The sequence below is a fragment of the Nansenia antarctica genome (genome assembly GCF_963989245.1).
Source record: "Nansenia antarctica genome assembly, chromosome: 1".
Taxonomy (NCBI): Eukaryota; Metazoa; Chordata; class Actinopteri; order Argentiniformes; family Microstomatidae; genus Nansenia; species Nansenia antarctica.
Window position 1 is genome coordinate 96,929,832 of NC_137674.1, and position 26,667 is coordinate 96,956,498.

General features: G+C 43.7%; 2 protein-coding genes across 2 annotated transcripts in view; one reads left to right on the top strand and one right to left on the bottom strand.

Annotated features, from left to right (window-relative positions):
* Nucleotides 1-6,532, top strand: part of pde4dip (phosphodiesterase 4D interacting protein) — a gene marked incomplete at its 5' end in the record, with an annotated part of 30,069 nt that extends 23,537 nt beyond the window's left edge. The window contains 11 exons of the mRNA XM_080533875.1: nt 1-94; nt 206-337; nt 530-649; nt 1,103-1,292; nt 1,416-1,678; nt 1,822-1,905; nt 2,118-2,308; nt 2,560-2,703; nt 2,900-3,038; nt 3,611-3,657; nt 4,452-6,532. The exon at nt 1-94 is cut by the window's left edge and continues 191 nt beyond it. Coding sequence (XP_080390001.1) covers nt 1-94; nt 206-337; nt 530-649; nt 1,103-1,292; nt 1,416-1,678; nt 1,822-1,905; nt 2,118-2,308; nt 2,560-2,703; nt 2,900-3,038; nt 3,611-3,657; nt 4,452-4,508 — 1,461 coding nt within the window. The 3' untranslated portion in view covers nt 4,509-6,532. The remainder of the gene's footprint in view (nt 95-205; nt 338-529; nt 650-1,102; nt 1,293-1,415; nt 1,679-1,821; nt 1,906-2,117; nt 2,309-2,559; nt 2,704-2,899; nt 3,039-3,610; nt 3,658-4,451) is intronic.
* Nucleotides 6,533-11,086: 4,554 nt separating this feature from the next.
* On the bottom strand, nt 11,087-24,753 carry LOC308154908 (adenosine deaminase domain-containing protein 2-like; the record flags this gene model as incomplete). The annotated part of the gene is made up of 11 exons (XM_080528125.1): nt 11,087-11,201; nt 12,692-12,769; nt 17,323-17,388; nt 17,555-17,712; nt 21,657-21,789; nt 22,267-22,501; nt 22,952-23,163; nt 23,355-23,522; nt 23,655-23,805; nt 23,952-24,080; nt 24,363-24,753. The coding sequence occupies 11 exons, from the start codon at nt 24,751-24,753 to the stop codon at nt 11,087-11,089; spliced, it is 1,836 nt and encodes a 611-aa protein (XP_080384251.1).
* Between the last annotated feature and the right edge of the window lie 1,914 nt (nt 24,754-26,667).

Genomic DNA, 26,667 nt, shown 5'->3' on the forward strand with positions numbered 1-26,667 from the left:
ATGTGGGACATGGCCTACGGGGCCCGGCCAATGAGAGTTGGCGCTGATGTGTCATCAGGGTCGTCGGGCTACCAGTCAGGCACCAGCCATACAGGTACAATCACACAGACGTGTGTGTGTGTGTGTGTGTGTGTACAGCAGTGTGATAACCTATTTCCTCCTCATATATATGTGTTATGTATTGGCTCTGCTTATTGTGCTGCAGGCTCGGACCTGATGAAGGAGCACTTGAGGGAGATCCGGAGTCTTCGTCAGCGTCTAGAAGATTCCATCCAGACCAATGACCGCCTCCGACAACAGCTGGAGGAGAGACTGGCCAACACCGCCCACGACAAAGGTGACACATACACGCACACACACACACACACACACACACACACACAGACACACACACACGTCTGCTGGCCCAATGTTGTTTGTATTGACTTGAACCATTCAAACCATTCTTTCTCCTTCTCCTCCTGCTCTTCCTCCTCATCATCGTCGTCCTCGTCCTCTTCCTGCCCCTCCTCCTCTCCTCGTCTCTCAGGTGCTCCTACCAACATCTACATCCAGGGGCTGGACTCTGTCAGTCAGCTGTCCAATGAGATCAGAGCCCTGAGGGAAGAGAACCTCAGCCTGCAGAACCGACTCAAACAGTCCAGCAGAGGTACTGACCCGGTCCAGCTCCCAAACCCTTCAATATCACAACAGACCTACTCTCATATATATCTCAATACTCCAACATACTCTCATACCTACTCTCAATACTCTAACATACTCTCATATATATCTCAATACTCCAACATACTCACATTCATACTCTCAAATTGTCTCAATACTCCAATATACTCTCATACATACTCTAAATACTCCAATATACTCTATACGCCCAACATAATACCCCCATAGAATTTTACAGTAGATCCATTTTAGTAGTCAAAATTGTGTCAGGATATCAATGACATGAATGCCCTGTGAACACTATGTAACCAACACAATGAAAATAAATATAATATCTATATCAATAAATTGACAATTAATTCATAAAAATATAATAATGTGTTAGAGTTCCTGGCTGTTTCTGCCCTCATATCTGAGTTCCTCGGTCCTTTCCTCTCAGACGGCACTAAGGAGGCGGAGCAGCTGCAGGAGGCGGTGATGTGTGGGCGGGCCCAGCTGAAGGAGGCGGAGCTTGAGACAGAGCGGTGGGCGGAGCAGGGGAGGAGGCTGCAGACACAGGCGCAGGCTCAGACTCAGGAGATCACACAGCTAAAGCAAGAGAGACAGAGCAACCAAGAATCTAGCAACAGGTAGGGCGTTGAGTGTGTGTGTGTGTGTGTGCGTGCGTGCGTGCGCATTTGCTTATAGCCCAGTGACATCTATGCGCATGTACAGTCTGTGTGTTTACATTCTCTGTGTATGGATACCTGCAGGCTCCAGCATGAGATGAACGTGCTGCAGCAGCAGCTGTGTGAGGGCCGCGGGCTGGTCCACTCTCTCCAGTGTGAGCTCCAGATGTACCATCGGGTGTGTGGAGTTCCCAACGGCGCCGGACAGAGAGGCGAGGCGTGGTCTCTCTCGGGGGAGACTGTCCCCTTCGACCCCAAGGACCTGCACGTTCAGCTGGAGCAACAGCTGTCCGGTGGGCTGGGCCAGGGCGACACACGCCCGCACGCAAGGAGACAGCTCTTCCACGGTGAGTTGAGGGGGCGCTGCCACCCTACGAGCCAGGCATTCTGGGATAGGTTAGAGATTCATCTTATATCAGGGTTTTCTTCACACACTGTTAAAAGCTCATTGATGTGTGATTGACACTTTCCCTCTCTCCCTGCTCCACAGACCCCACCTCCTCTCCCCCTGTCCGAGACACTGGGCTCTACAGCCCCGCCTCCCCACCCACACTGGAACCACAGGAGTCCGAGGGTACTGACACACATACGCACACACACACACACACGCACGCATACAGGCACACACACAGACACAGACACACAGACACAGACACACACACACACACACACACACACACACACACACCTTCAGACATCGCTAATCTCTACACACATCCTGCCCCCTGTTACGTAGTAGAGGAAAGTAACGTTTGGACCCATCCCTTCACTCTTTTCCCCCCTCAGCACACCCAACTCTGGAGGGACAAGCCCCAGACGGCTCCTTTGCGAGCCGTAATGGCCGCCACGCGGTGGGGCATGTGGACGACTTCAACGCCCTTCAGCAGCAGATCCTGGAGGGGAGCGTTCTCGTCCGCAAGATGGAGACTGCCCTGCAGGCCTCTACTGGCCATCCACTAGAGATCAGCATGGACATGGTGAGGGGGCAGGGGTCTAATTATATACCTGATCTAAATCGTAGTCAGGTGTATCATAATTCATAATGTGTATAATACTGTACCAAGGACATTAACTACTAAGTTTAAAATGTCCTTAAAATGAAATTTGTATAACTGTGTTGTGCGTGTGTGTGTGTGTGTGTGTGTGCGTGAGTGCGTGCGTGCGTGCGTGCGTGCGTGTGTGCGTGTGTGCGTGTGTGCGTGCGTGTATATGTGTGTGTCTCTCTCAGCCTCTGGACCCTGGCTGTTTGAGGAGCCTGCTGGTCAGCACTAAGACTCTGCGTCAAATTCTGGAGGAGGCCAGCTCTCTGCTCAGAATGTTCTGGAGGGCGGCTCTGCCTAGCAGTGAGGGGCCCAATCAGAGCAGCAAGAAGGTCAGACCCACTGATGCTTCAAGTTTGGTTGAAGGATAAGATCATGATTTTGCTAAGTTAGTGTGTTTAGTGGGAATGTTTGACTACATGTGGACTACAATGTCATTGGCACTGCTTTTTACCTATGTAAGTGTAGAGTGCGATTTCTGAAGGCGTGTGTGTGCGTGTGTGTGTGTGTGTGTGTGTGTGTCTTCAGGAGCAGTCTCTAAAGGAGGAGATCCACACGTTGCGTCACACAATCTCGGAGCAGGAGGAGGCTCTACGGGACGCCATGGAGAGACTGAGGAGCTCCAACCGCACCAAAGATAGCATGGAGCACTACATAGTCAGCCAACGTGAGTGACCCCCTATATACTCTCCTCTCTCTCCGCTTCCCACCCTCCGCCACTCATCTTCTCCCTCCCTTTACCTCATCTCTTATCTCTCTGTTTTGTCTTTCTTTCCATTTGTCTCTTTTTCTCATCTCCTCCCTTAATCTCACACTGCCAACACAATTGTGCTTGTGATGACACTTGGGGTTATTAATAGGATGAACAAAGATGGGGGTCCAATGTTGTGCCCCCTTGTGGCCGCAAAATGGACCCCATCCACTTCCATTAACTCGAAAATGTGTTTGCTCCAATTCTTTATTCAGGAATAAACTATCCCTTTAAAGTACACAGGGACTGAGGAGGATCCAAGTTCAACCTCTCCCCATTCCTGCTCTCTCTCTCGCCCCCCCCCCCCCCTTCTCTCTCTCTTTCTCTCTCTCCCTCCCTCTCTCTCTCTCTCCGTCATTTCACCTTCAGCAGAGGTTTTCTGGTGTCCTGCAGGGAGAGTGAGCCACTCTAGCGATGATGGATGACATGATGTGACGGGTGCTCGTCAGAGATCACTCATAACCGCGCTTTGTTTTGTTTGTTTACAGTGTCAAGAACACGGGACGTTCTGAAGACGGCTCGGACAAACCTAGAGGTGAGCTCAATCTGTGTCGACTTCTTTAAGTGAGTCTGACACAGTCAGGTCACTACAGTGTAAAACTCTGTTGTTACGCTGTTATTGTATTTCTGATGTTTTATCCTGCTTACCAATCTGATATTTTACTATTCTATCACCGTAGTAAGATAGTATAGTTCTCTTATCATCATACTGTTTCTATGATTTTTAACGTGCTTGTCATCTAAGCCAAAGAAAGAGAGAATGTGGCTTAAAAATGCCTCTCCCTCTCTCTTTCTCACCTGGTTGTCATTTCTCATCCAACCCAGGAGAATGAGCACAAGTTATCCTCCCTGCGCCTCCCCTCTTCCTCTCCTTCCTCTTCCTCCTCCTCTTCCTCATGCCCTTGGCCTGGTAAGGGTATGGCTCCCTGGCGTACTGTGCCTTTGACTGTGCCTGTGTCAGTCCTGCAATCCCTGTCCTAAACCAGTGTTCTCTAACAACAGCACGTGGAGATGGTCCCTCTGCTGGCATTGACTGGCACTGCATGCTCCTCATGTAGATAACTCCCCCTGTGAATAACTTAACATCTTCTAATATTGCATCTCTTCAAAAGATTGAGATAATATAAGCAACCCTAACGCTATGGTCTATCTCTACTGTGCGCTGTGCTCATGGTGAAGTGTGTGTTGAAATGACATAGAAAGGAAAAGTCAACTTATACGGGTTTAAATGTGCTTGAGTGCTTTATAACACAAGACGCAACACAATGACAACTACATGAATTACTAACATTTAATCATTTCCCCTTCTGTTCCTCTCCGTCTCCCCAGGTGAAAACCCAAGAGGCTTCTGTGAGCTCAGCCACGCTGCTGGTTGGGGTGTCGTGAAGCCCCACAATCAGGTTCCATCCAGGACCCCCCACATCCAGGTTCCACCCAGGACCTCTACCACCGTGCGGCCTACCCAGGGGAGCACAGGACACAGACCCATATAGACAGCCTCCATGTAATGAACCAGCTCCAGTCTCCTCTGAAATACTGGGAAATGCAGCACTTCCTGTCCAAAAAGGGAAATACAGTGTGGGAAATGAGTCCTCTGTGTCTGATTTGGGAACACTTCAGTTGAGTTGTGTCTGTCTGATCATTGGTTGAGGTTTAGTAGAGGTTCAGTCTGATTCAGGAGTAGAGGTTTAGCTGGCCGTATGGTTTCATGCCAGTTGGTGGTTTATGGATGTCAATGACTGTCTATGTCAGGTGTTATGTATAGTTTATGTAGGTGCAACAAAGGCCTTTTTGTTAAGGACCTCAACTCAAGTGTTCCCCCTAATTTATCTGAGGCATCTCAGACTGTTGAGCTGTATATGAAACCTCTACAAGGATCATATTATATTAGTACAATCAGAAGAGAGCCAGCAAGGAAAGGGGCTTTTAAAAAGCCAAACAAGTTCTTCCTCTTAGCTTCTAATGAGGCTAGTTTGTGAGTGTGTGTAAATTAGTTGCATGTTGTTTGAACAGCTTGTGGGAAAAAAAGCCATATTTCTGAAACGTCTAATACCGTTGTGTTTCTTGTTTCTTCCAATACTTCTGCCATTAAAATGGTTTGTTACTGATGATGTCATGAGATTTTAAAGGCCCTTCTGGATGGGCGGACCCTAGAACTGTCTTCCTTCCTGCTGAAATGCCCACACCTGTAACCGTAGACATTGAACATAATTTTGAGATGGTTCCCAGCTTGAAGGTAAACCATAGCACATGGTACAGTGTAAGGCACTGTCCAACCCTGACTACCAGAGCTCTATTGAGACGTACTGCCTCCAGTGCAATGCATTAAAGGATTACTTGCTGATGTATTCCTATTTCCTATAAAAGAAAGTTACATGAAAATGTGGCGCTTGGTCCAATGATGAGTTGTAATATTTTTATTTTTAATTTTTATTTTGTAACAGAGACAAATGGACCAGACTTTATTTTTTATCTTCTCTGTTTATCAAACAACAAATATTCTAAATAATTGTATGTTAGGAATAAGCCCACTGAGATAACATTTTCCTCCTATATAATATATGATATTGATTATTGAAATTTGGTAAATATTTCTGTTGTGCTCAACCGAAATGTTACATTTTCTCCTTAAATCTTTAAAAAGTTTTGACAATCAAAAAAATGTAGTCACTTACACTGGCAATTGTAATGCAACCTCTGTATTATATGTTAATTTAGCTTTGTTTCTCTGTACAGTACAAACAGTAGCCTGTTGCCCTTTGTGCATGGTATGTGTTCACTGTCTTCCTGTCTTTCCTCTCGTTACTCTACCTGAAATATGCAATATTTGGATAACTGTGCAATAGCCTTCAGATTTTATGTATTAGGTTTTCAAGTGCCATGTTACCTGTTTGTGTAGCTTCCTGAGATGTAGGCTATTGTTAAAACCGGCTCTGTTATATTTTAACAATATATTTTCAACTAAGCCTTCACCTACTGTATGTCTGGTGTACAGTACAGTATTTACAATCATTGTCAATTTTGCACATATTATGGATTCTAGCTTTAACCAACAGTACTAACATTATTAAATTGTAGCTACTTAAAAATAAAATAAATAAATAAAGCAACTTATTTCAAACTAACCTAACAGGGTGGAATTTGAATGATGTAAAAAAGGTTTAATGAGTTTTTCTGTGTCTAGTTCAATAACCACATGACATGTACAGATTGTACATACTGTAAGAGCAGGTGTGTACATTGAGACAGAGATGTGTGTGGCAGTGGGAACCAGGTGTGTACACTGAGACAAAGCTTTTTGTGACAGTGGGAAGGGTCTGTCATCATCGAAGACTCTTTGGGTAGAGGCTCAGTGTATTTTTATGCATGCATTCTTTACAAAACAATTTGTTTTGGGGATAAGCTTTTCAATAAAAAGGGAATAAAATAAGAATAGTGTCTTGTGTCTTTTTTTCTGATTACATTTTCAGTAAATCAACCAATGTTCTTTCGAAAGTTTCTTTTTTGGCCTACATTTCTCTTCGTGATATAGTTACAGTATAATAAATCACTTGTCAATTGAATAATGTCATCTAACAACATAATAATGTTAGAGAGCACACTAGACTGAGTTACAAAGGCTGTTATTTCTCATCAAATATGCATGTTACAGACCATGTTTTGCTCTTTTGGAAGGAGGAACTTAGTCAATAATATACAGCAATAACGCAATCCACTCAACACTTCAAACACATATCTCTCTGCATGGTTTAACTTTTCTCAAACATTTGTTTGGAGCTCAGTGTTTAAAAAATGAAATAAACATAAAAAAATAAATAAACATAGGCTACATTTAAAAAACACATATGTAGGTCTACATTATATATGCTGCTAAACACCATTGATATAGTGTACTGTAGGCCAGTGGCGGACTCAGGCTCTTTGAAGGCCAGGGGCGAAAAGAAAAAAAGGGCACATAATGCACAACATGGGACCCCATCAGTGAGCAAAAAGCTATGATGCGTCATGTATGGTGAAATAGTCCTCATCCTTGATTAATATTAACATTATGTAGTCTAATGGCAACCACAATTAAGAATTCACTCCTACGGGATAGTGGTCATACAGTCGGTCATAGTTGTGAGGTTTGCTCGGGCCAACTAAATCTCAATTATCCCATAGATTTATGTTCTCTATTGTGTACAAGTATGCATAAACCTGTTATAGTCAGTGTTTGAAAAGTATTATTGTTATGTAATGTTCGCTCTCAATTGATTGCAATGTGAATTGTCAAACAAGAGTGAGTTTAATTTTTCCAGAGCCTGTTCCAATACCTTCCCTCTGAGGTAAAAATGTGTGTAAAAAAAGTAAACCAAAGATTTACACAGTAATAAAAAAAAGTTCACACAACACCGTTGGCAACTATCCATGTAATCGGTTCCTCTTCTTATCCACCTAATTTTTCTGGTTTTCTGCTCGAAATGACATGCCCACAGTGAATATAGAATATCTCCACAATCACAAGGGCCTTCATAATGATATTGTTATCAAATGAAAGCTAACACCTGTGGGGTGGCTGTAGAAGTGTCAGAATCCAAATCTATGTTACTGTGTCAGAGCAAATAGAGCTAGAACATTATAAAACATCTCAAATTCAGTCTCCGCCTAAAAAAACAACAGCTTTTACAGTGAATATCACCTTGGAAACCTGATAACCAAGCCCAAATCATCTAGGAATCAGTACTCCAGGGTCTTATTAGTACTTGTGCCAAAGTTGATGCTAGTAATGTGAGCAAATGCAACTTTGTACCTGTTTTAGTACAGGTATGTTTAGGCGGACACCTATATGTTTAGGCCATTTGGAGATATTTTGGCACCATCTTTGACCTTTGACCTTTCTCATGTATCAGATTTTTTTTTTTTTTTTGGGGGGGGGGTTGGCCGACCAATGGTATGGAAATTTGGCGTTGAAACCGGACATGACACATTCTCCAGTTGGAGAAAACTGGATGTGACTTAGGCCGTGTTTACCGTCTCGGGGAAAAAAATGTGGCATCGTATAGCATGCAAAATTGTGAAAAAAATTTGATATCGATGAAGAGAATTGATCGAGGTAAACTCTTTATATCACTTCGGATGCCCATCTGGGTCCGTGGATAAGAAGAGGTTGTGATTCCACCAAGGTGCAACCAGAGTTTTTTTTTTTGTTGCCACCTAATCTTTGCCATATTATGGATTTGAGAGATGTTTGAATGTACAACTTTATTGACAGCGGAAGTGGGTGACCGTTTTTCCTGACCGGGGAACACACGTGTTTTTCCGCTGAAGCTGAAGGTTACGTTGAGTACGGGTCGTGCCAGTTGGTGAGCCGCTGACAGTCAAGTATATCCAGCTTAATTGTTTGCGGGTATTGTGGGTGAACGCATATGCAATCAGTTTTATTTTTTTATTGAAAACATTTACAGTTTATATCTTTTAATTAAAAACAAAACAAGCAACAACAACAGCAAAAAAAGAGTACCCCAGACAGTATTTCGTTATGTATTTTTGCTTCATAGACATATTTTGTTTCGTCTAATGGCCATAGCCCTTTTATTTGCATAGTAATGTCCAAAATACCTCACAGACATTACAATCCAACTCATTATGACAGCAACCCTATGTAAAAAGTAATTATTCAGACAATTCAATTATGTCACTTGATTTGTGTGAGTATCCGCGAGGCCTTTCGGACACATTTCTCGAAGGAATGGCTACATGAATACATTTAACTGAAAACTGTCGAGGCTAAACAGTTACAGCTAAGGTGGTAAAAACAAGAACATTCTTTAAAAAGTGGAATGGGAGCTTAGGTTAAATTTACAAATCGGTTAAATCTTGATCTATGGAGGCAAAAAACTGATTTTGATTCTAGTTGCTATTTAGATTAAGACAAATAAATAAAATAAAAGCACATTTAACTATATATACAAGAGAATATTTGTTAAATTTAATGGTTTTATGTATTTCTTTTTTATATTTTATGATTTGGGTTTAATTGTTTGCGGGTATTGTGGGTGAACGCATATGCAATCAGTTTTATTTTTAAATTGAAAACATTTACAGTTTATATCTTTTAATTAAAAACAAAACAAGCAATAACAACAGCAAAAAAAAGAAGAAGCTCAGTCTCAAGTTATGTTGGTCATCAGTTATTCGAAAACTAATCAAAAAGCTGATTCTGGAGTAATCCTTAATATTTGCCTTGGCTCTTAAAGTTGCACATTTCTCTCATGAATGGAATATGTAACTAGCAATACTGTTTTTAATAAAAATAATGATTTTTTAAAATATGTTGACTGGTTGTCTATGTGTTTGTTACCACCAGGTTGGACTACTGTGTTGTATTTGGGGGCGCCAACAGAGTCCTCAACAGACAACACATGCAGAACACTGCCTGCTTGCTCACTAGAACCCACTCCAGAGAACACATCACTCCAGTCCTCCAAAACCTTCACTGGCTCCCAGTCCCATTTAGGATTCTGTTTAAGATTCTCCTCACCACCTACAAAGCCCTCAACAACATGGCACCCTCCTACCTCTCTGACCTCCTCCAGGCTCCAGCACACCCCTACCCGCAGTCTCATATTCTCATATATATTGTCTCCATCACCAGAGGGGTATTCCATCAACGTCCAATCTAGGCTTATTTATTTTTATATAAATCCCGCGACATTTATAAAAAGATCCAGCCTTATTTGTATAATATAATGCATTTTATTTGGATCAAAATAAACCTGGATTTTCCTTTAGTGACGTTGATGGAATACCCCCCAGGAGTAAAGGTCACCTCAGTCAAATGATCTCAACTCATCTTTTTGAACTTGCCTTTAATTTGTAACTATTGTTACTGACTATAAGCTTTCATGTGACTTTTTTAAATTTATCCATCTAATCTGGTTCTCTCCATGTAATGAAGTGTATTTGACTACTGAGAAAAGCGCTATGCAAAATACATAATAAGAATAATAAGTATTATTATAATTATAATTATAATTATAATTATTATATTATTATACAATGGATACAACATAAATGCATTATTAATAATGATATTAATATTATTAACAACGCAAACCCGAAACGACGCTGTTCTGATCTGGTGAACTTCCTTTTCGGATTTTGACTCAGGAGAGTAAAGTCCGTTGAGGACATTTCGCGGACAGTTTTACATTTTAGCAAGTCGTGAATCAACGTTTCAACGTTTTAATCATTTGTTTCACGGCAGTGGTGGTTAATATATCAGTAAAAGTCGAAGTAAAACGGAACCGTAACGAACAAGCAGCATTTAGTCCGAGTGAAAGGTAAGCGTGTGCGGAGTCTCCCAGCTGAAGCGAGGCTGCTAGCCTGCTGTCAATCATTGTTAAACTATGGTGTTTCACCCATGCGTGAGATAAAACAAATGAGGGCCTTTGGTTGAGTTAGTTAGCCAATGCTTTGGTTGAGTTAGTTAGCCAATGCTTTGGTTGAGTTAGCCAAGGCCCGGTTGAGTTAGTTAGCCAAGGCCCGGTTGAGTTAGTTAGCCAAGGCCCGGTTGAGATATACGAGGCCACCGTGGTAGGATTTGCGTGGTTGCAACTCAAGTGTCGGTGCAGGACAGTTTAGCTAGCTAGCTCCTTACTCGTGATGGGAACCGCTCGCATTAGCTATGCATTAGCTTTGTGACAAGTGTATTATAATTAGTTAAAGCTAACTATCCTACGTAATGTGTTCATGGAGTACATTTAAACAGCTGAGTTAAGTTGTCAATGTTTCTTTCTTGACATATGACCCCCACCCACCTTCCCTTGACCTCTCACCTTCACTCCCCCCCCCCCATTTAATATCCTTCCCTTATGTTCTCCCTCCCTTTACCCCCTCACTTTCTCACATTCTTTCCATCATTCCCCCCCCCCACACACACATCGTTGTAACCCCACCACCCTCTTTCTCCTCTGTTCCCTTTCTCAGTGTGACAGGTGAGGATGTGGCAGTTTCACCTGCCTGACCATGAGCCCACACTCAGGGGGCAGCTGCAGAAACAGCAGCAAAGCCACCTCTTCTGTGATGCCCTGCTGCAGACTGAGGGTGAGAGTTGTGTGGGGATTAAATGTATATTTCATTTTATTTAACCCTTTACTGTCCTCCCAGTGTGACCTCCCTTATGTCATAATGAGACCCAGTATTAGAATCAAAATCAAGTTTATTGTTTCATCACATTATAAGAGAGTAACATTCTTAGGCTTCAATTACTCGACATTGCAGGAAAACAAAATGCTTTTATTACTTTTTAAAACATGACTTGAGGCTATTCATAATTTATTTATAAAGTATCCTATGACCACAAAAAACAGGCCTCAGGCCTATTGATTTGGTTATTCTTATGCAATACAATATATCTCATTACAGGACTTAGTAATATTAATCATTGATGAGGTATGAATTTATTGTTACTTATTTTATATAACAGATCATTGACAGTGACTTCATTCTTCCTACTCCTACAGGCATGCCACTTATTCAAGCCCACAGCTGCATCCTGGCTGCCTTCAGCCCCTACCTGTCAAGAGCTTTATCCTCCCCCTCACACCTTCCTAACCAGATCCACCCACTCAATCAATCAATCAATGTTGGGCCCCAGACACTGCTTAAGCTGGTAGGACTCCTCTACTCTGGAACACTGGAGGGAGAGGGAACGGAGGAGCAGGAGGAGGTGAGGGCTGCAGCCTACGGACTGGGCATAAGGTTGGTGGAAGGATGGAAGGATCGGGGGAGGGAGGGGGAGAAGGATGAGGAAGGATGGAGGAGTTGTAGAGAGGCAGGAGTGCAGACGGATGAGTCAGAGGATGGAGAGATGGAGAGGAGGAGTCCAGACACCGGGGTGCAGACCGTGATGGAGGGAAGGAGGGACAGAGAGACTTGTATGGACATGCAGACACACGTGGACACGGGGACACAGACTGTGAGATCTGATGAACACACTGATACTCCGTTCCTCAGCTGTGTCCCTGCCCCACCCTCATTGGCTCTCACAACTTCACCCCCACAGAACACAGCCTATCCAGCAGCCCCCTCCCTGAGGCCCCAAAACATCAACCCTCTTCCCCTTCCCATCTGCAAGAAGGATTTGATGATAAAGCAGGAACTGTCAGGGGATAGAGAGACCCTGAAGCCTGATCTGCAGAGTAAGGTGTCTGAGGTGTTCAGACAGAGGGATAAGGTGGCTCCCCTCGTGAGGGATAAAGGAGTGAAACCCTCCCAAAGAGCAGAGAGTCAAGGGAATATGCCAAGACAGCGTGAAAAAAAGCATTATCATGAAGACACCAACACCTGCCAAAAAGCTAAATCATCCAGCCTCAATACTCTGGCTACGGTAGCTGGGCTGGTCACCATGGAACCCCCAAAACGGAAACGAGGAAGACCTCGGAAGATACGTCCAGAAGACAACGTTTTCCCTGTCTATTCAGTTCCCTCAAGCAAAGGCCACGACGGGGAAACTGTCACTAATAAGAGGAGAAGAGAGGAGTCAGGAGAAGAGAGGGAAACGCCAAAGATGTGGCAGTTTCACCTGCCTGACCATGAGCCCACACTCAGGGGGCAGCTGCAGAAACAGCAGCTTAGCCACCTCTTCTGTGATGCCCTGCTGCAGACTGAGGGTGAGAGTTGTGTGGGGATTAAATGTACGGTATATTTCATTTTATTTAACCCTTTACTGTCCTCCCAGTGTGACCTCCCTTATGTCATAATGAGACCCAGTATTAGAATCAGAATCAAGTTTATTGTTACATCACATTATAAGAGAGTAACATTCTTAGGCTTCAATTCAGAGGCGCCCCGTCCATAGAGGCAACCAAGGCAATTGCTTGGGGCCACCAAACAAAAAGGGCCTCCAAAAATGTTTCCCCAAATTTTTTTTTGCCAAAATGTGCAAATTTTTTTTTTTTCAAGATGGGAGTGTTACATTAGTTTTCTTAAGATGGGATAATAAATACATCTGTTCAATGGGCATTTGCCAAAGTAGCCTACTGTTAATCAGTATTTATCCTGTATAGAATAGAATAGAATATACTTTATTGTCGTTGTACAGTTGCCTATACAATGAAATTGTAGTGGCTCTTCCGAAGGTGCAAAAAAACAGAAAACATATTCACATATTCACAAACATATACACATATAAGATAAACATTTATGAACATGTCTTATGTCTACTGTTCAGTGTCTACTGTATGGTGTATATGAAGATGTTATGACGTTTTATCATGAAAATAATGAACAGCAAGCTAGATCCAAAACTAGGGCCGGTGGAGGAGGGCAATTGTCACATTGGACATTTATTGAATAGAACAGTCAAACTTGGCGAAGTACAAAAATAATCCATAAGCGATCAAAACCAGAAAAATAACAAACAATGCGTATAGAATATGCGTATAATGCGGTCAACAAAAATACATCGCTCCCCTCTCTCTCCACTACCACCATGCAAGGTGCGCAGGTGCTTAAATTACCTTGCAATATCACCCCCCATAACCATATGACTTCTCAATACGGTGATCTAGGCAATAAACAAACAATCAAAGTAAACTCACAATAAACCCATTAGCCTGTTATACTAAATACCCCCTAAATCATATTCATACCTCCTACAACACCTCAGGCCTTTGGGTCGGGTGGTTCATGGAGGCAGACTGAAAGGACACACATTCATTGCCTATTTCATAAATGTTCTCCATATAACGACGTCGATCATTGATCGGCAACGACACTATATAATTGTTTGCCTGACTGGCAATCGGATTTGGGCAGTCTGGGGATTTACACGGCAAATCAAATGAAGAACTACAAATCCCTGATGACAGGGAGATGACGTATGACTGCTCTGATGAATCAACCCCTATTTCATTATTTTCTCTATATAGCGACGTCGATCATTGATCGGCAACGACACTATAATATAGTTTGCCTAACTGGCCATCGGATTTGGGCTCCTAATATCTAAAAAGCACTACGGTTTTCTTATTTTATCGGATTAAAGTAGCGAAGACCAGAAATTCCCATTGACCGCCAGTCAAACTTCTCCCCTTCTATCACCCAAAAAGGGGCGTGATCATTCTGATGACAGGGAGATGACGCGCAATTGCTCTGATGAATTGTAGTTTATTGATAGCTGGCTAGTCTCGCGGTGCCAGCCGTTTCCACTTCCGCTTTGCTCTCGCTCCAAACGTCTGGAGACCTTTATCCATAGAACGGATTCTATGTGCCGCCCGGAGCGAGCGGCAAATCTAGGACACTGATAGGCCGGACCGATGGGAAGCACCGCCCCCCCGTCCTTCTCATTGGTTCAGCGGGGCAGTTTTTTTTTTTTTAAGTTAACTATTCATTTGTTACGTATTTATTTGACATCTGGGTACAAAATATAAATAGTTAATACATCATGTAGCCTATATTAAAGCCTTTAAAAATGATTCATGATAAGATCCATCATTTACATGCATTTACATGCATCATTTACATGCTCCATGTTGCATGTAATTTGTATGCTACTTGTGGTCCAGTATGTCGCAATGTGTACTAGGTGTGCTACTGTACCTGTGGTCATGTACTGTTTTTACTGTTTTTATGTAATGTGCTTTGCATGTTTTTATGTGCTTTTATTATGTCAAATGTAATTGTTGTATTGTGGCTGTCCTGGCCAGGGCTCCTTTGTAAAAGAGACGCTAGTCTTTCAGACTGTTTTTTTTACTTACACACACACGAGCGCGCGCATATGCGCGAACTTCGTAAAACCGTATTATATTTTAGTGTCAGGGAAATAAATACATTTAAAAATGTCCACATCGTCACCCGCCTAAGACCCTTACCAGGGGCCTCCATAATGTTGTTTGCTTAGGGCCCCCAAAAGTCTAGGGGCTCCACTGCTTCAATTACTCGACATTGCAGGAAAACAAAATGCTTTTATTACTTTTTAAAACATGACTTGAGGCTATTCATAATTTATTTATAAAGTATCCTATGACCACAAAAAACAGGCCTCAGGCCTATTGATTTGGTTATTCTTATGCAATACAATATATCTCATTACAGGACTTAGTAATATTAATCATTGATGAGGTATGAATTTATTGTTACTTATTTTATATAACAGATCACTGACAGTGACTTCATTCTTCCTACTCCTACAGGCATGTCAATTCCAGCCCACAGCTGCATCCTGGCTGCCTTCAGCCCCTACCTGTCAAGAGCTTTATCCTCCCCCTCACACCTTCCTAACCAGATCCACCCACTCAATCAATTAATCAATGTTGGGCCCCAGACACTGCTTAAGCTGGTAGGACTCCTCTACTCTGGAACACTGGAGGGAGAGGGAACGGAGGAGCAGGAGGAGGTGAGGGCTGCAGCCTACGGACTGGGCATAAGGTTGGTGGAAGGATGGAAGGATCGGGGGAGGGAGGGGGAGAAGGATGAGGAAGGATGGAGGAGTTGTAGAGAGGCAGGAGTGCAGACGGATGAGTCAGAGGATGGAGAGATGGAGAGGAGGAGTCCAGACACCGGGGTGCAGACCGTGATGGAGGGAAGGAGGGACGGAGAGACTTGTATGGACATGCAGACACACGTGGACACGGGGACACAGACTGTGAGATCTGATGAACGCACTGATACTCCGTTCCTCAGCTGTGTCCCTGCCCCACCCTCATTGGCTCTCACAACTTCACCCCCACAGAACACAGCCTATCCAGCAGCCCCCTCCCTGAGGCCCCAAAACATCAACCCTCTTCCCCTTCCCAGCCCTTCAACTCCATGGTACTGTAGTGTAATGTAGTGTAGTGTAGTAGTAGTGTAGTGTAGTGTAGTGTAGTGTAGTGTAGTGTAGTGTAGTGTAGTGTAGTGTAGTGTAGTGTTAGTGTAGTGTAGTAGTGTAGTGGTGTGTAGTGTAGTGTAGTGTAGTGTAGTGTAGTAGTGTAGTGTAGTGCAGTGTAGTGTAGTGTAGTGTAGTGTTAGTGTAGTGTAGTAGTGTAGTGGTGTGTAGTGTAGTGTAGTGTAGTGTAGTGTAGTAGTGTAGTGTAGTGTAGTGTAGTGTAGTGTAGTAGTGTAGTGTAGTGTAGTGTAGTAGTGTAGTGTAGTAGTGTAGTGTAGTGTAGTGTAGTGTAGTGTAGTGTAGTGTAGTGTAGTGTAGTGTAAAAAAGAACTACAGTTCCCTCTAAACTCCATGGTAGCATGGCATTGCCCATCCAAACGACAAGTGCCAGGAGACCCATGTCAGTGTGAGAGGAGTGGGGTTGATGGAGGCACCAGGACGAGGGAGAGCATCTGCAAGAAGAAAAAGAAGGATTTGATGATAAAGCAGGAACTGTCAGAGGATGGAGAGATGGAGAGGAGGAGTCCAGACACCGGGGTGCAGACCGTGATGGAGGGAAGGAGGGACGGAGAGACTTGTATGGACATGCAGACACACGTGGACACGGGGACACAGACTGTGAGATCTGATGAACACACTGAGAGCATCTGCAAGAAGAAAAAGAAGGATTTGATGATAAAGCAGGAACTGTCAGGGGATAGAGAGACCCTGAAGCCTGATCTGCAGAGTAAGGTGTCTGAGGTGTTCAGACAGAGGGATAAGGTGGCTCCCCTCGTGAGGGATAAAGGAGTGAAACCCTCCCAAAGAGCAGAGAGTCAAGGGAATATGCCAAGACAGCGTGAAAAAAAGCATTATCATGAAGACACCAACACCTGCCAAAAAGCTAAATCATCCAGCCTCAATACTCTGGCTACGGTAGCTGGGCTGGTCACCATGGAACCCCCAAAACGGAAACGAGGAAGACCTCGGAAGATACGTCCAGAAGACAACGTTTTCCCTGTCTATTCAGTTCCCTCAAGCAAAGGCCACGACGGGGAAACTGTCACTAATAAGAGGAGAAGAGAGGAGTCAGGAGAAGAGAGGGAAACGCCAAAGAGAGAGTACAGGAAGAAGTTAAGGCTCAGGGAGAGACTTGTTGAAGAGGAGGGAATGAAGAAGAGTGTTGTGGAGGACAAACCTGAGTCAAGTCTTCAGAAAACTTCCCCCGTTTTCAGAGAGGAGCCAGTTCACTCAGGATGTTGTAGCAATTTGATTGGACGCAGTCCAGAACCCCAGCCCTTTGGTTTAAAACAGACCTCAAGTCTAGAGAGAACTGAGGGAACTCCAGCGAACAAAGACAAAGTGAGAAACCCAGCAAACAAGTTGACGCCCTCAAAGCGGACGCCCGTGGTTACTCTGAAGAAGGTCCAAGAAATCCTGAAGCAGAAAAGCACAGAGAACAAACAGACAAGTGAAACAGAAAGAGAGAAACAACGTGAAGCGAAATTGGTGGAACCAACTGAAAAAGACAACAGTGGTAAAGAATCTATGAAGGTGATGGACAAAGGCACTATCCAGTCTCTAGAAAGCTACGCAATTGAACAAGAGGTGACGGAAAGAGTGGCGGTCGAGATGGACATTTCCAGTGAAGAGATGGGCGTGGACAGTGGGGTCCATCAGACGCTGGTTTATGCAGCCAAAAAGCATGTGAGCGCAGGAGAAGAAGAGGAGGTTGATGTGGGTGTAGAAGAGGAAGTCAGTCTGGGGATAGATAAAAGATGGGAGGAGTGTCCTGATTCAGGTAGGCCTACATATATTTGCAATTAATTCAGTGTGTGTTGTTAATGTTGTTATAATATGATAATGTATAGATATGATAGATATGATATGATAGATAGATATGATGTATAGATATGATAGATCACTTTTCAAAAAATGCCGGTCGAGAGAGGACCCTGGCATTGCTTGTTCGCCGCATCTCCGCCCGAAATCTAGGTGTAATTGCAGTATACAGAGTAGATTGTCCTACAAAGACACTTTAGATTTAGTAATCTAAAAATTAATTAGACCCCTATACTTTCCCCTTTTTAATTAATTAGACCCCTATACTTTCCCCTTTATTTTCTTTGTTTCTTTTTATTTTACTACTCAATCTTTTCCGTTTGTAAAGCGTCTTTGAGTGTCTAGAAAAGCACTATATAAGTCTAATGTGAATGAATGAATGAATGAATGAATGAATGAATGAATGGTCTTTATTGTCATTGCTACAGTACAGGTACCAAACAACGACATTTAGGAGGGGTGGCTCCCCTGGTGTTAGGAAAGAGAAAAAACTTTTAAAAAACACTTTAAAAAAACACAAGAAGGGAAGGAGCTGGTTTACATAAATAAAGGCTATGTACACTATCCACTATACTATACTGTACAGATAGACGACTAGGGTTGTCATATTGCACATAGTGTTATTGCACATTTATTTAAAGTGTCATTTATTATTTGTTATTAACGTTAAAATACAACAAATAATGTAGTGTATACAGTACTCTGCATAAATAAGGGACAGTGAAGCATTTTGTGTACATGTTTCACCATTCAGAAATTACATCTCTTGTATACATGGTCCCTCTATGTCGAAATTAAAAGTAATGGGACAGATTTCCAAATTAAGCACTCATGTTTTAGTATTTGGTCGACAGTCCTTTGCATACAAAAAGTGTTTGAAATCTGTTCGTGACCCATTGATCCCACCAGACACTGGGTACATTAGCTGGTGATGTTCTGCCAGTCCTGTACTGCAGCACAGAAAATAGTTTTTTACTGTGTAGCTGGAAGATTTTATCATTTTATATTGACCTATTTTCACACATATCTTCAACATATGGTCAGACAGTAATAGAAGTGAACATTACAAGGGATGTTTGTAAACTAATAGTATAACATTAGTACTGTACAGAACACATCGCAACCTCCTGTAATTTCTATACTGTATTTCTCTGCTTTTCTGAACAGGTTTGCAGGTGCACAGCAATGCAAGAGAATTGATGCTGCAGGGCCTCACCCATGACCACATGCACCTCCCACAAAAAAACTAAATGGAGGTCCGCCATTTGAATTTACAGACCTGTCAGGTAACTCATCCCCCTGCTCTGGGATCCCGCAAGGTCACTACCAGGTCCACTGGAAGCTGGGAGGAGGAGGAGGAGGATGAGGATGAGGATGTGGACATTCTAGTGTACTCTCCAAGATTGTTGGGGGCGGGACTTGGGGCTACTGAACTGACTGGGGAAGAAGAGGAGGAGCAAGAAGAAGATGAAGATGAAAACGAGGTTGATGTAATTGGAGATTAGGTAGTCTAAGCACCTACCACATACTGGTAACTTTGAAACCTCAAGTATGAAAGTCAATGATACTTGTATCTACTAAGGAAGTGCATTTTGCTACAAAGCAGCATCAGCCAAGTTGCTTAACAGGCTTGTCACACTAACTACTTACCCTACTCTTTTGTTTAATTTAATTTCATGGTTTTATCCCAATTAAGAATTCAGCCAGTCAGACTGAAATTATAAGCGCTTATAATGGTCACCTCTAGAATTAACACTACAATTTGTCAAATTACTACAGTGCTGTCTTATGTTCTATAATTGTGTTTTCTTGAGTGGTAGCCTATTAGCGTGCAAGACCTTTTGTGACAATAGAATATATGTTTGTTATTAAATGTATTGTTTAATATTTATTTTTGTTATTGGTTTGCTTATTCCCAGCAGACCTAACAACTGTGGATATGTGGGGTCCAGCTCCCCTATGTTGGCAACCACAAGAATTCACTCCTACGGGATAGTGGTCATACAGTCGGTCATAGTTGTGAGGTTTGCTTGGGCCAACTAAATCTCAATTATCCCATAGATTTATGTTCTCTATTGTGTACAAGTATGCATAAACCTGTTATAGTCAGTGTTTGAAAAGTATTATTGTTATGTAATGTTCGCTCTCAATTGATTGCAATGTGAATTGTCAAACAAGAGTGAGTTAAATTTTTCCAGAGCCTGTTCCAATACCTTCCCTCTGAGGTAAAAATGTGTGTAAAAAAAGTAAACCAAAGATTTACACAGTAAAAATAAAAAAAAGTTCACACAACACCGTTGGCAACTATCCATGTAATCGGTTCTTAATTGTGATTCCACCAAGGTGCAACCAGAGTTGTTTTTTGTTGAGTCATTGTTCGGGCCCCTACCTACACTAAAAATTATAAGCTACAACTACACCAACCAGAACCTATGACCAGAAACACACGTATCCCAATGGAGTATGTTATTGGCATAAAGCACATGAAGAAAAAGCAAGTGTTAGGCCTGAACCAAGCGGTCAAATGTGGCAGAACCCCAGAACAGACGGACACAGAGACATGGGTGACAATAATGAAAAATGTATTTAATAAAGACAGACAAAATAACAAACCTACACTAACAGGGCCTACGTGGGGGGAGTGTGTGGGTGCCTGAGACGAAATGTAAGTGAGGTGTGTATTGGACAGCTACAGTATGTGTCTGGGCGCGAGTGTCTAGCGTGCAAAAACTAATGTGGTGTAGATATGTAAATGCGGAGGCTGTTGTTCAATGTGCGTGTACTGACCAGTCCAGAACTACGAGGGGGTAATCCAGGGAGAGGGGTCCGGGAGGACTAGCAAGGGGGTGAAGTCCGTCCGTGATGAAAGGGGGAGAATCCAGAGGGTGGCATGTTGAGTGAGAACGGAGGGAGGTTGGGAAGGCTGTCCGGAGATGATGGGATGGAATGGTGGAGGAGTGGGGAGTGACACTGGGATGGCAGGGGAGGAAGGTTCCTTGGATGGTGAGAGAGAAAAACAAACACAGGTAAAAATAATAAAACGGATGAGAACATAATATATACAGAACATATGCTCTGCTTCAGACTGGGGGAGAGATGAGACTCTCTGCTTCAGACTGGGGGAGAGATGAGACGCTCTGCTTCAGACTGGGGGAGAGATGAGACGCTCTGCTTCAGACTGGGGGAGAGATGAGGCGGCCTGCTCCTCCTCCTCTTCCTCTTCCTCCTCCTCCTCCTCCTCCCGCCGGTTGTCCTCTCCGGCTGGGTTCACCACCTGTGCTTGAGATGGTGTGGTTAGACGCTGAAGCATCTACGACTGGTTGGAAAAACCCAGTAAGTTTCAGAGTTTTTCTCAGTGTCTCCCTTTCGCGTTCCACTTTTTCATTTTTCTTTGTTGCGCTCCACTCTCGTAATTCCTCCTGTCCGCCATGATCACGACATTGACAATCGCGCCACCAAAGATGATGCCCCTGCCCTGCGCGTGACGCGTCGATGTAAACCTCTCCATTGGCCTAAATATAGAAATAAACAAATTAAAACACCTCATTCATCAGAGCGTCCAGTAGGCCTAGTGATAGGGGCTGTATTTCCATGCCCGCAGGGGAGGGGGGGGCTGTATTTCCGTGCCCTGCGCTGCGACAAAACTATTTTTTCCAATTTGAACGTTATTTATTAAATCAAAATCAAAGAGCAAATATTTATTCATACATTTGGATTTATTTTGGGGCCCTATGTAGCCCGGGGCCCCTGGGCTCAAGCCCAGGGTAGCCCATGCATAAGTCCGGCCCAGCCTATATGCAGTGCAGACAAATACAGGTCCACGGGTGCCAGGATATCTACTGATTCATGGCTCAACAACTCACCTTGGCACTGTGATAGGTTTGGAGGTTCAGTAGAGAACTTTGCCCACTCAGCTTTGCAATTTTGCAGAAGTAACAGTAGAGGGCTCTCTTGCACAGTCTGCTGGAGAAGCCAGGCCCACTCACAGTTGGGGAGCTAAGGGGCCAGAGAGAGCATTACGCCTACATAGAAAGCTCCCTCCACAATGAAATTATACATTTACATAATTTGTTTTTAAATGTTTGACATTTACCAGACGCTTTTATCCAAAGCAACTTACAAACGGGTCTAACAAGTAAGTGAATCACATCAGTCATCATAAGAACAAATCTATGCTAGGAGCAGGTGCTATTGGCAGTCACAATGCTAGAAGAAGGAAGGATCTTTTTTATATATACAGTAGAGGAACTGTACAGGGTAGTGGGGAGTGAAGAGGTCTTTACAGTCAAGATGGACAGGCAAGATGTAGTCTGAAGAGATGGGTCTTCAGTACCCATCAGACTTCATTGTAATGGTAGTATACCAAGTACGGTAAGTATGAAAGTAGTCATCGAGATCATCTATGTTTCATAAAAAATACTTAAATTGTTCCCATGTTACGAGCATCGTCTACCAGTAGCACCATTGACTTACCCATCGACAACAAAGCCTGTTGTGCTGTCCAGCACCTCGATGCTCAGGTCCCCGAGGCACCAGTTGATGCTGAGGTCTTTGCAGTGGCGAGAGCTGTGTTGAGGCGCCACCCCGTCACAACCGAGGAAGAATATCCTCTGTTTCCTAAAGGGTGGGACCAGCTGCTCCTCCCAGTCATCCCCCAGGCGATTGTTGATTGCGTCCGACACGTTGTCCGAGTTATAGCTGGAGTCACCTGAACGGACCAGTAAACCAGAACCAAGTTCTCAAAATTCCTTCTTAACCAGTTAAGGCCCCAATACAATTCTAGAACACTGCTGTAGATTGCTGAGAATTGTCAAGATAAAGATAAAATATTAGAACAAGCCTGAGAAAAGTATCACACACCAGTATTACACAGCACATTATTCAGGGAAAACAGACTAGATTGAGAAAGATTCGGTGACTATTTCAAAATGTACCAAAAGTCAGCATTAAGATTCTGGTTGTTGTGTTTGTATTATGGTTTGAAAACCAAAGCCGTCAACGGCTACTTACCGTAGAACATAGAACAGCCATTCCTGGCCGGGGGACGGGGGGGACTAGAGGCTTAATACCTCCCAGTGTCACTGGAGCACTGTCCGTCAGTCCTACAAGGGAGGGTGGCCTATGCTACTGTGATTGTAATGCATCCTTGGTTACTTACCTAGGACCACATTGATGATGTAGAGTGGCTCAATGAAGTGGCTCAGCAGCGCCCCCTGGACCCCGGTGACGGCCCAGCGGCAAAGTTTGTCACTGTCGGACATGCAGCAGACCCGGGCGCCCCACACACCCGGATGGAGGAGAGCCACAGGGATCAGAGAGCCCTTAGCATGGCACTGCAGCATCAGGGAACTGTAGAGATTCAGGGAGTTCCTATGGGGACAGAGGATGCACACAATCACTCTCACTGGGTCACTCAATTAGATCACTAAATTAGTGAAATGTAAACTGCCCCAAAATGTAATTCCCATCCAATTCTTACACTTCTGAGTGGATGCAAGCAATTAAGATTTCCGCATTGGACACTCAACAACAGCAGCCAGTAGGAAAATGCACACACTCACATGGAACCGCACTGTGCTGCCCCTCTTGGGGTCTGGTTGGTGTAGAGGTGAAGGTAGGTTTTGGGCTTGAGCTGGAGCAGGTGGCTGTCTGAGTTTCTCTCGTAGATGGAGCGCTCCTTGCACTTTGGGTCATGGCTGAAGAACAGCAGAAGCTGCTTGTACAAGAACCTGAATAGAAATACAGGATCGGACACATCATTTGCTAGTCTCCAGTATTAATAGCTAAACAAACCAAACAAGTGAGTGAAGTGAGTAAGTAAGTCCAGACGATCCAACAAAACTCCTGTCAGGCTGATGTACCTTTGGAGAGCCCGTCTGGCGATGACCATGGCATGGCAGTCATGCACCATGGTGCCACTGAAGCAGAGCCAGTCACTGCAGCTTGACTCGCCCGTGCCCAACGCCACAACGTTGTAGCGCACATAGGACTGGCCCCAAGTGTCACACATCTCTGGAGAGGGAATAATGTGGGAGAATCACATCCATAAACTATTCACAATCTATAGACACATAAAAGACGTGATTTTGGATTAAAAATCGAAAAGGTGACTAGTTTGCATCCCTGAGATTCCCCAGTGAGCAGAGAGAAGACCTCACCTCTCTCCAGGACGAAGGCAGCCAGGCCGCTCTTGCAGCTGTGGAACTGGGAACACTCCCCCAGGAGGTCGTCAAACACGTTACTGGACACTGCTGCCATCCGATGCATGTGCCAGTCAGTGTAACCCACTAGAAAAGCAGATGCTTTCAGAGTCAGAAGAAGAGATGTACTAACCCTGACTCTTGGCAGATCATGCAGTATGTAGGCTACAGTATGGAAGACTATTCAATCAAACTGTTAGAAAAGGCAAACAGGTTTATGCCCCATGTTATAATCCTCAAGCCTAGCTGTGAATGTTTCCACTGACTTCCATCACAAAATAACCTGTTCCCTTCTAAATACACTCACAAGTTGTTTAATATGAATTCAATATCAGTTTGATCATCAAGTGAGAGCACCTGGCCCCTAACCTCCACTCTTCGGGCTGCTCTGCAGGTTGTTTGACTGGTCCTGGAGCCCCAATTTTAGGAAGCTGTTGTCCAACTTGGGTGGGGATGTGCCAAGGAGGGAGAGGCCATCACTGTCGTCGCTATCACTGTCGTCATCATCAGAGTCGTCCTCCTCCTCCTCCTCCTCCAGCATTGGGTCAGGCAGTATAAGGCTATGCAGGGGTTTGGCGAGGGAAGACCTCATGGGCCTATAGTCCTCTGGTAGCAGAGCCCCAAAAACGTCTGGGTTACTGGAATCAGTGTCACCACTTACACAGAAATGTCGTCCAAAAGCGCCGCCGCTGCTGCCCCTGTGCATAAGAGAGGCCGCCTTTCTAGGCAGCCGGCTACGTACAACATCTTCGTCCACCATGATTAGTACCTGCAGTGAACACAGAGTGCATGGGAATTCATTTAACACATGCATCAGTTGTTAGAAAGAGATGCCATTCGTAAACTAAAGTAAAGGCTAAAGGATACATCTGAACGGTAGGCCATTGTGATGGTAGTCCGTGTTAAGACCTAGCATTGTAGTACCACTGCACTGGACTGGCATCTTATGAGATGCTTTCGTGGATTTTTTCATAAAACATTTTCTGATACAACAACACTAGAACCGTGTGTATGATTATCTGCAAATGTCTCCCTCACATTAAAATGGCCGCATCCCGAACGACATCTGTGGTTGAAGTATGGTGGAAGAAAAAAAAGCGCACGTGCAGTTTTGGCTAAACTAATTAGCTCGCTATCCTACTCAACCAGATTTTTAGTTGAAATATAATTAATTTCAATTGTTCTTTGTTTCACTCTATTCGACCATATGTATGCCGGTTAGTCTCGTTGAGTTAAAATAAAATGTTCTGGTCTATATTTCAATTTTAGATACAAGTATAGGTAGCTAGCAGGTGGCGCTGTGCAGACTCAATTACTGTATGAGTTAAGTTCATTCATTTACTGTATGAGTGAAGTTAAGGAGCTAATATATAACATTACTCTGTGTTGTAAGAATGATCTCTGTGAGAGATATTTATCGTTTTATCTTACCTGTCTTGTTAAGGGCTCATGATTATGACAACGCAGGGATGTGACTGAACATAAGTTATACTGCACTGTAGGCCTACTTGAAGAAATGTATTTACTCATAAATGAGAAAATGACCGATCAACTTCAGAAGTGCAGGGGTATACTGGGCAGTTAACTATTTCAAACAGAAGATGGCAGCAGATAGACAAGGAGGTTGACAAGACAAGGGTATCTGTTGCCACGATGATGATGCATACATGTTTTTATTCACTGACTTCGCCCCCTCATTTTCTGGTCATAAAACATAAACAGACCATCGTAAAAGCTGATCACACTGACTGAACTCGTATGATTTATTCACGTTCTATGAATTAGCGTTTAGTCGTGGACACACACTAGTCATTTGCTAGTGTTCCAGTGGGTTCCAGTAGAAACGGGGGGATACAGTGATCGAGGCACTGCAGAGGCTGAAACGTGAGACCAGGAAGCTGCCAGTCTCTCTGCGCTCCGCGCACACACAGACACATCACCAGCCAGCCACATCAGTTCTACATCTACACACCACCGGCCAGGATGGAAGACTGACGGACTGGAGCTGGACTGAGAAAGAGAAGGAAGAGAGAGCCCTGGTGAGACATTCCTTCATGTCACTACACTAGGATGGATGGAAGAGACTGGATCGAACACTATCGCTGCTACACCTGTCAAACAACATGACATGTGACATTGTTGTCACACGCCAACGTGTGTTCTCGCAGGTAGCTAGTAGCGACGCAGTTAGCTTAGCATAGGTCTGTGTAACCGATCGAATGCGAAGACACATCATCGGGGTTGCGGAATACGGGTTTTAGACAATTTCCGCCCCGATTTCTAGCGACGTTTTGGAGTTTTTAGCTAATTAGGTTAGCTAGGCAACTTGCATAACTATCAGGCGCGAAAAATGCCAAAGGAAAAAAGCCCTGAAAACCCCACAGCTAAACGAGTAGAGAGCTATTCAAACTAGCTCACTACACTGCAGCGATAAAGAAGTGGTTGTCAAAGTGTCACACAGCGTTGACATGTGCAGATGCGGATGGCAGTTTGTTGTGTGTAGCTTGTTATTCTTTACTAGTTGACATACCAGTCACAGTCAACAGAAAGAAAGCTACAAGTAAACACTAGGGATGCATTTCTAGATCTGGATTCGTCCTCTGAGCTAGCTAACGTTAGTTAGTGGTGTGGGACTAGTTTTCAGAGCATCATCTTTAACTTTCCACGTTACAAA